This window comes from Miniopterus schreibersii (assembly GCF_964146895.1).
Source record: "Miniopterus schreibersii genome assembly, chromosome: 13".
In the NCBI taxonomy this organism is placed as follows: domain Eukaryota; kingdom Metazoa; phylum Chordata; class Mammalia; order Chiroptera; family Miniopteridae; genus Miniopterus; species Miniopterus schreibersii.
Window position 1 is genome coordinate 34314299 of NC_138113.1, and position 12640 is coordinate 34326938.

The following is a 12640-nucleotide window of genomic DNA, read 5'->3' on the forward strand; positions in this document are numbered from 1 at the left end:
CCAAGAGAAGTCTTGTGTTTTCCAAAACTTTAAAATATCCTGCAGGACTCTGGTGAATTCACTGCAGTTCCCAGGGTGCCTCAGTGTACAGTTTGAGAACTGTAGGTTTAGGTGGAAACTTTGACCTTAGATAGGAGTAGGGACCATTCCTCTTCCACGGCAGGATGATGGACACAGATACAGGGGAGATTTGTATGCTTGGCATGCAGTGTAACTGGGATCTCACAATTCAACCTAGGATTCTACTTAGTCCAAGGAGACTACCAAATGATAGGTACTTCACTGGGAAGAGCCACTGTGAATACTTTATATACAACACTATTTTATGAGAAGCATAGTTATAACTGCTTTCCATTTTGTAGTCACTTAAGTAGTATATGCCCTAGCCTAGTAATTTTATTTTTTTTAACTTTAGGGTATAAATTACAATATAGCAAAACTACTTGATTTGTTTTCTCTATCAGCTACATTGGCATATAGATGTATAACATAATATTCTCAAATATCATTAATGTAAAGTTTGAGTTCTCACACCCAACCTTAGAGGCTTTTAGTTTATACATACATTTCTAACTGGCTCATTCCAATTTGTGCCTCTAATAGAAATGAAATGTTTTAAGTTTTTGAGAAAAATTCTGTATAAGTATTTAAATATAACACATTAAAAATCTTCTCATTAAAAGCCCTGGCTGGTGTGACTCAGCTGGTTGGAGTTTCGGCCCGCACACCAAAAGGTTTCAGGTTTGATTCCTGGTCAGTGCACACATATCCAGGTTGCAGATTCGATCCCTGGTTGGGGTACGTGTGTCAGGCAACTGATCAATGTTTCTCTTTCACATCAATGTTTCTCTCTCTCTGTCTCCCTTCCTCTCTCTAAAATCAATTCTAAAAAATTTTTTTAAAGTCTTCTCATTAGCTAGCTATGGAAGTAACTTTACTTTCTCTTTAAAAAACAGATAAATGTTTGGCATGTGTCTGTTTCTACTCTGTAAAATACATATTAAAATCAACGTGAAAGGAACTAGGTTATTCAGATTTGAACTCATTTAGCTTCACACATAACCGAATATATGAGGGAAATTCATAGTTCTATACTGGCCTACTTTGGGGCAAAATACCTTGAAGTCTCCAAAACATTAGTAGGCACGAATGCCAAGGGCGAAGGCAGGGAATTATGAGTTTCCTTAAAGAAATATTTTAAAATAAAAACAATTAATAAAAGAGAAGAAATAACTACTTATGAAAAGAGCAGTAAGGAAATGTTGATTGATGATACAAAGACACGTTATTATAAAGAAGATTAAAATTTTGTGTCACAACCATGTTCCAAAACTGGGTTCATTTCTTGCTGTATTTTTAAGAGTAAATAATTAATGCATGAATGAATTATCATAGGTCATCAAACTTTGGATTGAGTTAGTCAAGATACAATGTAAACTCTATTTTTCCTGGAAAGGAATGAATTTTTTGCCTAAGAAAGAATTATCAGGGCATGATATTAAACCTCCTAGCCGAACATGAAGATTACTCAGGGATAGTGTAACGTGTGTACACACACACACACACACACACACACACACACACACACTCACTCTTACTTTTAATATAAATTTTTGTGGGTGCAATGGGCATGGATATTTACCATTCAGAGCTCCTTCAGGAGGAATGGAAGCTGGGAACATAGTTGACTGGCAAAGGCCACACTTTCCCCAGGTGGCTACCAGTCAATGACTGAATGTTATGGGGTACTAGTCCAATAGGAGACTCCTCTAAAAGGCAAATCTGGCTCAGGGACTCCCCATTTGGCCTGGCTCAAACTTTCTCAGCACCATACTGCAGCTTGGGGCTCTTTACGTCCAATCCTTTCTTCCTTCTCCTTTCAAAGGTTCAGAGCAGCATCACGATCAAACAGCTCTCCACACCCTCTCCTGCTCCCTTCTCCCCTATAAGTCCCTTGCATTCCTAGTACCATCTTGCCATCTGATTCTCAGAAGCACTCTAGGCATGTTTTAAAAATATTTCAACTAAATAAATACATATATAAATTATTAGAATGTCAAAGAATCCTTGAAATTAAAACAGCTGTGTATTGCCTCATCCCACCACAATCTCTCATACCACTCTCAAATGTAACCATTTTCAACTCTGAGTAGTTTCTTCTGATTCTGCCACCACATGTCTAAATATGTTATGCCACTTAGAACTGTATTTAGGTGCATGTAACAGAAACCTAAAAAAAAATTATTACTTAACTGAATGGGAATTTGTTTTTCCTAAGAGAACAAGAAATCTGGAGTTTGGCAGTCCATGGCTGATAAGACATCTCCATGCTATCACCAGGTACCAGGTGCCTGGACACATGCCCTCTCCCTTTATTAAGTGGTTTTTGGTCAACATTACTCCACTAATTAATTATCCCCTTTCCTGCATCAATTTTTCCCCTACTGGATCACTCCCATTGGCATATCAACAGAAACAGATGTTATTTCTCCCATCTAAATAATAAAAACCTCTCCTGCCCGATTTCTCCATTCTCCTTTATAACATAACCCTTTCTTATGTTGTAAACCCTAATTCCTCTCCTCCCATCATCTCTTAAATGCATTCCAATCAGGCTTCTGCCCACACCATCTACTGAAACTGCTGTTATCCAGGTCACCCATGACCTATATGTTACTCCATCCCATGGTCAATCTCAGGCATCTTGTGACTAGTATCTTACCTACCAGCTATACTTCACTTTCTTCTTGAAACTTAATTTCCCAGACACCACACTGCCTTCAGTGTGGTCTACCTCTTTGGCTACTCCTGCTTAGTCTCCTTTCTCCATCTTTCCAATCCCCAAATGCTGGAGGACTCCAGGGACCAGCCAGCCCTTCAGCTTCCTCTAGATCTCTGTAGACACTCCCTAGGTGATCTTCAGCTATCTCTCAGCTTTAACATCATCTGGGGGATTTCCTTCCAAAATTATCTCTGTAGCCCAGATCTTTCTCTGAATTACAGATTCCTATAATCACCTGTCTATTTGACTTCTCCACTTGAATATCTAATGGGCATTTCAAACACTGATGTCCAAAACTGAGCTCCTGAAGTTTCCTTAAAACTGTCTCTTTTCAATCTTCCCCTTCTCAGTGAATGGCAACTCCAGTTGCTCAGAAATTTCTTCTCTACCCCACATTTAATCCATCAGCAAATTCTGATGGCTCAAAACTTAAAATATACTCAGAATTTGGGCACTTTTCACCACTTAACCACTCCCATAAGTCAAAGCCACCATATGACTCACCTAAACTATGGAAACAGCATTTTAACTGATCTCCCTGATTTGCTCTTTGCTTCCTTCAGTCTGTTTCTATCACAATAGCTGGATTGATCCAACTAAAAAGTAAATCATATCAAATTCCTCCTCTGCTCAAAATTCTTCAAGGTTTCCCACCACACTGAATTAAAGGGAAGTCCTTTCAGAGGTCTAAAAGACCTATATAACTAGTGTCTCATTTCCTCCAGTCTAAATTCCTATACTCTTCTCCTCGCTCATTCTACTCATCATATTGACTCTTTGCTGTTCTTCAAACATGCCAAGTATACTCTCATCTCTGGGCCTCTGCACCTGCTGTCTACCTAGAACCCTCTTCTGCAGATATCCTCCATGGCTTGCTCCTTCATGTTTTAACCATGTATTTCAGTGAGGCCTTTCCTGGTCACTAAGTATCAGGCCAATCCTGCCTCACCATCCCCCAAATACTTCCTCTTTCTTGCATTCTTCTTCTCTAACAGGTTTTGCTTTCTTACATATTCTAAATTTTACTTATCAATCTTTTCTTGTCTTCCCTATTAGAACATAAGCTATAGGAGAACAAGGATATTGGTTGTTTTTGTCTCATTTATTCACTGGTATCCTGAGAACTAAGAATACTATTTGGCATATTGTAGGCATTACATCTACATAGGCCTTGAGTCAAAAGCAAGCCCATGAACATCTCAGGTATATCTCAGATCCAGACTTGACGAAGGCAAAGAGCAGAAGGAACATCCCAGGACAGTATGGCCCCTTTAATAAGCTTTCTTGTAAGTCCTACCAGTGATTTCTGCTTACTTTGGCCACCTCCAGCTTCAAAGGAAGCAGGAAAGCCGAGTACTTTAAATTGGTCATATTGCCATTCTGAACACAGACTGTTCACAAAGAAAAATGGATATTGGGCAAGCAACTAGCAATGTCTTCCATATATGCTATCTCTTGATTTAGGTATTACTTATTGACTTCCTAATATCATGAATCAAGATTTAATTCTTATATTTTATTATCTCTTATTAATAATTATTATTGATAATAGTGATTAATAATTAATAGTAATTATTATCATTAATTCTCCTATATCAGATCAGACATATGATCCATGGGTTCCTTTTCTTCCCTCCCTCCAACCTCCCTTGTAGAACCTTCTGTCCCCTGCCCTAATTTGGACTAGTTGCACTCTAGACCTAAGACACAGTTATCATTCTAATATCTCTCTTCACTTCTTTCCTGTGTAAGATCCTCTGTGTTTCTTGGATCCTAAGAATCTCGTTTCGTGGCTTACTTTGTCGCTTTAGGGCAGTACATCTTCCAATAACTTCCTGAGAAAAGTGCATGGCAGGTAAATTTTTTTGAGAGCAAACAAGTCTGAAAATGCCCTTGCTTGAATGACATTAAAAATCTACATATAGAGTTTTAGGCTAAAAATCACTTCCCTTCAGAATTTTGAAGGCATCACTCCATGGTCTTCTAACTCCTTGTGTTGCTGCTGAGAAGTCTCATGTAAATCTGATTCCTTTGCATGCATCTTGTTTTGCTTTTTTTCTCTGAAAGCTTTTAGATATTCTATCTTTGGTTTTCTAAAATTCACAAAATATACCTTGATATTAGTACTTTTTTAATCCTTGGGTCCTTTCAAATTGGAAACAAGTATCCTCCAGTTCTGGGAAATTTTTTCCCTTCCCTCTGTTTTCTATTATTAGATATTAGATCTCCTGGCCTGAAACTCTAAATTTCTTATCTTCTGTCGCCTATTGCTCACTACTACATCTTTTTGTCATTCTGTTCTGCATTACAGGGGCAGTTCAACTTAATCTTTCAGTTCTTCTATTAATTTTTCTGTTTATGCTGTCACATTCACAAGTCCCAAGAGCTCCTTTCCTTTTCCCTGATTACTTTAAAAAAAAAATAGCATTCCTTCTTGTTTCAATGATGCAACAGCTATGCTTATTTCTCTGAGGGGATCAATTTTAATTCCCTGAATTTAAATTCTGTTTATTGTCCCTAATTCTTTTTCTTTTCTGTTTATTTTAGCCTCAGACTTTTACATCTCAGCTTTACAGATGGAGAATTTACTCGGAAGTATAATGTCTGGTTCTTGGGTTATATTTAAAAATGATTCTCTGAAAAATTGACTGGCAGCGTGGTGTACATCAGCACGCCTGTTAACTTGGGTTTCATTTTAAGGAAACTGATTGGCACATATACCTTTTCAAAGGGAACTACCAAATATCTCAGTATCTATAGGCTATGCTCTGGAGGGAATAATCTGCTTTTTCCAAGTAGTGTCCTCCAAACAAGTTACATAGAGACATAAGCCTAGCTGCTAGAGGGGAAAGGAGTTGGGAAGATCTCACTATTCCAGATACAGACTCTCACTTAATCCCTTTATGTTCAGCCTAATCACCTCACTTCTTCTCTGTATTGTGCTTTTCATCTTCAAGTCCAAAAACTCTAGCTGGCTTAGTGTTTCCAGAAAATATTTATTTGTTCCTTATACAAATAACCTCTGGTTTTCATGTTTTATCCTACATCCCACTGCCAGGCTAATCTATATGCTACACTCTTACTATCTTTTTACTCAGTGTCACACAGCTTAGCAGTCATCAATGTCCTAGTGATTTCATGTGTCTGTTTTCCATGACTAGATATGCTGGGGACTCAGCTCACACCTTATACTTCTTAAGTGCCTCCAACAATGGTGGCAGTCAATAAAGACCATGTGGTCAGTTTTGTATAAATAATATACAATTACTAATAGTTATAACTTTAAAACCACATTTATCAATTATTATTTTATGAGGAAATCAAATTGATTTTCACACAATTTGATGAAAGGATCAGGTAATGATGCTACCCATTCTCTAACTGAGGAAGTTGTGATAAAATGTATTTCATAAGGTCGAAATTTATCTGTGATAGGCTTAGAAAATAATTTATATTTTTACATAGGCTTTCAAGTAACTTATCACAAGAATTTAAAAAGGAAACTATCTTTTCTTATCATTTTAACATTGTACCTGGAATCATGAAATTGCTATAGAAAGAAATCAGGGTACAGCTGACTATATTATATACATGTACATATATAATTCAAATAATTTAATCTAAAAATCAATATATGTGAAGTTACATCTATTTTAATGATAATACTGTTTTAAACTAATTATGATATAATCTGCAAGTATGAATGTGACTTAAAGCACAATAATTTAAGAAATTTTAAAGTTTCACCACAGTGGTATAAATTTAATAGTGTCTTAATTCTGACACTATCATTCCCTAAGAATCGTTTGTTAAATGGTTTAAGAAATCAAAGCAGGAAATTATTAAATACTGTCTCATAATGAAATCATTTTAGGAGGCTAAAAAACAATAAGAAATATATTTGATATCTAGTAAAGCTGAACCCTAAATTACACCTCACACTTTTACTACATTTTAAACCAGAATAGGTATAGTCTGCAAAACCAACTTCAAAAGACAATTTTTGCTCAGAACATATGTATAGGTAAGTCTTGATTTATAAACTGTTCTGAATTTATAAGTGGAAAGAATTATTTAAAAAAATTTTTTTTAATATATCTTTATTAATTTCAGAGAGAGGAAGGGAGAGGGAGAGAGAGAGAGATAGAAACATCAATGATGAGAGAGAGTCACTGATGGGCTGCCTCCTGCAGGCCCCCTTCTGGGGATCGAGCCCGCAACCCAGACATGTGCCCTGACCGGGAATCCAACTGCAATCTCCTGGATCATAGGTCGATGCTCAACTGCTGAGCCACGCCGGCCGGGCAAGAATTATTTTTAAAGTGATACAATTTCTAGGTCATTGGATCAACAACATAAACTAAGCTCTGGTAATGATGACAACCTATAAACCTCATCATTCAACAGAGGAAAAATCCAAGCTCAGACTGCACCTTCTGAAATCCTTTAAGTTGTTGAAGTTGCCTTACTGATTTCTAAACAATTTGACTTTTTGGAGAAATAAGGATCCCTTGAGAAGATGACAAGGTAAATTCCATAAATCCTAAATTTGCCATGAGGGGTTGGGATGATAAAAGATTTATGTGATGCACAAAAGAGGGACCCTAAGAGAGCTTGTGGAGGCGGTTTACTTATTCTGCAACCAAGAAAAGATTCAGGAAATCCTTCTAAACATTTGGCTTGCACACCAAATTTTTAACTTACTGTGATATTCGAGATCTTTAGGAAAAGACACACGCACATCGTTTTAGAACACCTAGTTAACAGTCCTATATAAAAACTGAGGAAGTGGATGGATTATGTTGAGGTCTCTCAAAATCCATAAAGATGAGGGGATTAACCTGGACCTGTGAGCAGGGTGGAGGTAAAGTTATCTTGTTAAAAATATATCACATCAAGAATGTGCTGGAAAAATCTCAGCAAAGTGGGAATAGAGGGATCATACCTCAACATAATAAAGGCCATATACAACAGACCTACAGCCAACATCATACTCAGTGGGCAAAAACTAAAACCATTTCCATTAAAAACCGGAACAAGACAGGGATGTCCACTTTCACCACTCTTATTCAACATAGTACTGGAAGTCCTTGCCATAGCCATCAGACAGGAGGTAAACATAAAAGGTATCCAAACTGGAAAGGAGGAAGTAAAACTGTCATTATTTGCAGATGACATGATACTGTACATAGAAAACCCTAAAGACTCCATCAAAGTACTACTAGATTTGATACATGAATTTGGCAAGGTAGCTGGATACAAAATCAACATCTGGAAATCAATGGCATTCTTATACACCAACAATGAACTTTCAGAGAGAGAAACTAAAAAAGCAATACCATTTACCATTGCAACTAAAAAAATAAGATACCTAGGAATAAACTTAACCAAGGATGTAAAAGACCTGTACTCAGAAAACTACGTGACACTGAAAAAAGAAATAGAGGAAGATTTAAACAGGTGGAAGAAGATACCATGCTCATGGATTGGAAGAATATCATTAAAATGTCTATACTACCCAAAGCAATTTATAAATTTAATGCAATTCCTATGAAAATACCAACAGCATATTTCACAGACCTAGAACAAACATTTCGAAAATTTATATGGAACCAAAAAAGACCCCGAATAGCTGCAGCCATCTTGAGAAAAAAGGACGGAGTGGGAGGGATCACATTACCAGACTTCAAACTATATTACAAAGCCACTGTAATCAAAACGGCCTGGTATTGGTACAACAACAGGCTTATAGATCAATGGAACAGAACAGAGACTCCAGAAATAGACCCACGCCATTATGGTCAGTTAATATTTGACAAAGGAGGCAAGAGTATCCAATGGAGTAAGGACAGTCTTTTCAATAAGTGGTGCTGGGAAAATTGGACAGATACATGCAAAAGAATGAAACTAGACCACCAACTTTCACCATACACAAAAATAAACTCAAAATGGATAACAGACTTAAATGTAAGTCATGAAACCATAAAAATCCTGGAAGAAAACATAGGCAGTAAAGTCACAGACATCCCACATAGTGGACTTTTCACTGATACATCTCCTAGGGCAAGAGAAACAAAGAAAAAAATAAACATATGGGACTACATCAAACTAAAAAGCTTCTGCACAGCAAAAGAAAACAGCCTCAAAATACAAAGGAACCCCACGGTCTGGGAAAACATATTTGCCAAGGATGAATCTGATAAGGGGCTAATTTCCAAAGTGTACAAAGAACTCATAGCACTCAGTAAGAGGAAGACAAACAACCCAATTAAGAAATGGGCAAAAGACTTAAACAGACACTTCTCCAAAGAGGACATACGGATGGCCAAGAGACACATGAGAAAATGCTCGACATCACTAATCATCAGAGAGATGCAAATTAAAACCACAATGAGGTACTACTTCACACCTGCCAGAATGGCTGCCATCAACAAATCAACAAACAACATGTGCTGGCGAGGGTGTGGAGAAAGGGGAACCCTAGTACACTGCTGGTGGGAATGCAGACTGGGGCAGCCACTATGGAAAACAGTATGGAGGTTCCTCAAAAAATTAAAAATGGAGCTGCCGTTTGACCCAGTGATTCCACTCCTAGGAACGTATCCTAAGAATCCTGAAACATTCATCAGAAAGGATATATGTACCCCGATGTTCATAGCAGCACAGTTTACAATAGCTAAGATCTGGAAACAGCCCAAGTGCCCATCAGTAGATGAGTGGATAAAAAAGCTGTAGGACATTTACACCACGGAATACTACGCAGCTGTAAAGAAGAAGAATCTCGTACCCTTTGGGACAGTATGGATGGACTGGAGAATATTATGCTGAGTGAAATAAGCCAGGCAGCAAAAGACAAATATCACATGATCTCGCTTATACGTGGAATCTAAAGAACTTAATAAACTGATGAACAGAATAGATTCAATGACATGGAAGCATAGATGAGACTGATGAATGTCAGAAGGACGGAGGAGGGCGGGTGGGTGGAGGGGGAGAGAGTAACCAAAGAATTTATATGCATATACGCACAACCCAAGGACATGGACAATGGTGGGGAGAGGGACTGGGGAGGGGGAAGGAAAGGGGTGGAATGGGTCATTGGGGAGAAAAAGGGACATCTATATTATTTTAAACAATAATAAAATTAAAATAAATAAATAAATAAATAAATAAATAAATAAATAAATAAATAATAAAAAATAAAATAAAATAAAAATTAAAAAAAGATTGTGCTGGTAGTAAAAGGTCTATTTTAGGAATATCTTATCAATCATAGAAATAAAGCACAAAATATGAGAGAACATTAAAAAAAAAAAAAAGATAAGTTTCTCCCTGGCCGGGTGGCTCAGCCAATTGGAGCATCATCCCAGACACCAAAAGGCTGCAGGTTCAGTTCCCAGTCAGGGCACATACCTAGGTTGCAGGTCAATCCCTGGTGGGGGCACATATGAGAGGCAACTGATTGCTGTTTCTTTTTCTCTCTCTGTTTCTTTTTTCTCTCTCTCCCCCTTCCTCTCTCTCTAAAATCAGTAAACATATCCTCAGGTGAAGATAAAAAACAAAAAAAAAGGTAAGTTCTGTTGGAAATTAAAAGTAGACTCAATGGTACAACAGCCTAAGAAAACACTACTGTCAGGTCACTGTAAATTACAAAAGTAATTTTGTATATATTTATCATGCAAATTCCTTTTCTGAGTTGAACTAATTCACTAGTGAGGGACATTCCTCTCCTTGCTCCCCCACACATACATACACACAAACTTGCCTATTTAAATTAAAATTCAATAAAGTCTATTTAAAAAGGATTGCCTACTGAGATGCTCCACTGCATATTTTAAGATACCTGACATGTTCCAACTTACCCTGTGCAACGGTAAGGGTGGAGGCCATGAGACACACCTCATACTATAGGTGGTAGGCATGCCTTCCAGTCAAATAATTCTGTGCTTGCTTTTAAGGTGAGTAATGGCATTGAGAAGTACAGTTTGAGTTGTACTAACTTTAAAACTTTCTGAAGCATATTTTGTATTCCAGTTTTAAAGTCTGATTAAAACTTTTATGAAAAAAATTATGAATTTTAAAATAATCCCGTTCTTTTTAATAGTATCCTAAATTGAATTTAAGAAGTATTATGGTTCTAAAAATATTAATTCAGCCTTGTAAACAGTCTCTAGAAACTAATAACTTATGACAGTCGAGGAAGTAACTAAAGAGTTACCTTCATGAGTAAAGATGACAAGTTTAAACAAAAAATGAGGAAAAACTAGAGTCCACTAAAATGGCAGTCTATATTCAAGTAGTAGATTATGTTCCTAATTACTACAAATTCAGTGTTGTAGATTTATGGATAGAGCTATGAGCCTAAACTTCAGAAAACAGTAGACTTAAACTAAGTCAAACTGTAGACCAGTAAGAATTTAAACTGATACAGGATATTTGATTCCATAAAACAGTTATATTATTAGTAGGACGGAATTCCATGTATGAGTAGAATATGACTAATGATTCTTTTTATCATAAGCAAGTAAAATTTTTCTAGACAAATAGTACTTTTAAGCCTATCAGCAGAGCTGAGGCATTTGTACATTATTCTGTGATCAATGAACACTAGTTATTATGATTATGTCCTGAATCTAGGCTCATTCAACATGCAACTCCTTGTCTAGGCCCTAATAGTGCTGTTCAACAGAAATTTCTGTGGTGGAAATGTTCTGTATCAATATTGTCTACTGAATGCTTAAAATGTGGGTAGTATAATTGAGGAACTGAATTTTGAATGTTATTTAATTTTAATTAATTAAAGTTTATATTTAAATAACCACAGGTGACTAGTGGCCACCATATTAAACAGGACAGCTTAGAAGCTTCAAAAAATAAGAGCAAATGTCTTACGATGTTAGGTCTAACTCTAGTCTGTTGATTTCCATAAGCATGGCATTCACAAATGTTTGCTCAAGTGGTATGCCAAAAAACCTTTTGTCCTATGGTTTTATCTTCATTCAAAAATATGATTAAATCTATGCCAGTAAATATCTAATATAACATTCAGACAATTCCAAACAAAAAATACCATCTGCGCAGATTTTTATTAGGGTTACAGTGTGTCAGTACAACTATACTGATTAATGAGGTGGTCTGTGTCAATCGTTCTAATGTTAGTTCTAGAATGACTAGAATTCAAACTATGAAATATCCCCTCCTAAAAAGTTTTTGTCCATTACCTATCATAACACAAGAATACCAATTGCTGCATAGTTTTCAGCTCCATTGGTTAAACACTGCAAAAGCACGTCAAACCATTTTACCTGACAGACATATTTGTTCTTCCATTTGCTCAGCACACAGTGACTGTTTTGCATCAGCTCCTGAAGGAAACAGAAAAAGAGAGAGTGCAGTTGGCTATACACATTGCCATTATCAGTTAAAGTGCCTCTGATTTGCAAGCAAAAAAAAAAAAAAAAAAATCAGCATGCCACACAAAGATGCAACTGTTTTGAAACTCCTCACTGGACAAAAGCAAAGCTATCATCACCAGGAGAGCTAATCCTTTATGAAAATTAAAGCTGTTGAAAGATGTTTTAAAACAGATTTGTTTGTTGCCATTTTTGAAACTTTTGGAAAGATACCTCCAACTCCTTGAGTGAGTCTCGAAGTTTTTCTGGGCGTCTATTTTTGAGAGTCCACGGATAATCTCGTGCTGGCAAATAAAACATGTACTACAGTTAGTTAAACATGACTTAAAAAGGAAACACTACTTAGCAGTGTGCCTAAGGAAGATTAAAATAAAACACCTCCTTAATTGAGAGGAAGTGGGCTTCATTTCCATCATCAAATGACAGCCTTTTGAAAGGCTTTGTC

At 36.7% G+C, this 12640-nt stretch overlaps 1 protein-coding gene across 3 annotated transcripts in view; it reads right to left on the minus strand.

Annotated features, from left to right (window-relative positions):
• The window catches only part of WDPCP (WD repeat containing planar cell polarity effector), a 271886-nt gene that overhangs the window by 142632 nt on the left and 116614 nt on the right, over positions 1-12640 (minus strand). For all 3 annotated transcript variants that reach the window (XM_081157181.1, XM_081157180.1, XM_081157182.1), the window contains exons 5-6: positions 12409-12479; positions 12088-12147 (exon numbers count right to left, since the gene is read on the minus strand). In XM_081157181.1, coding sequence (XP_081013307.1) covers positions 12088-12147; positions 12409-12479 — 131 coding nt within the window. The remainder of the gene's footprint in view (positions 1-12087; positions 12148-12408; positions 12480-12640) is intronic.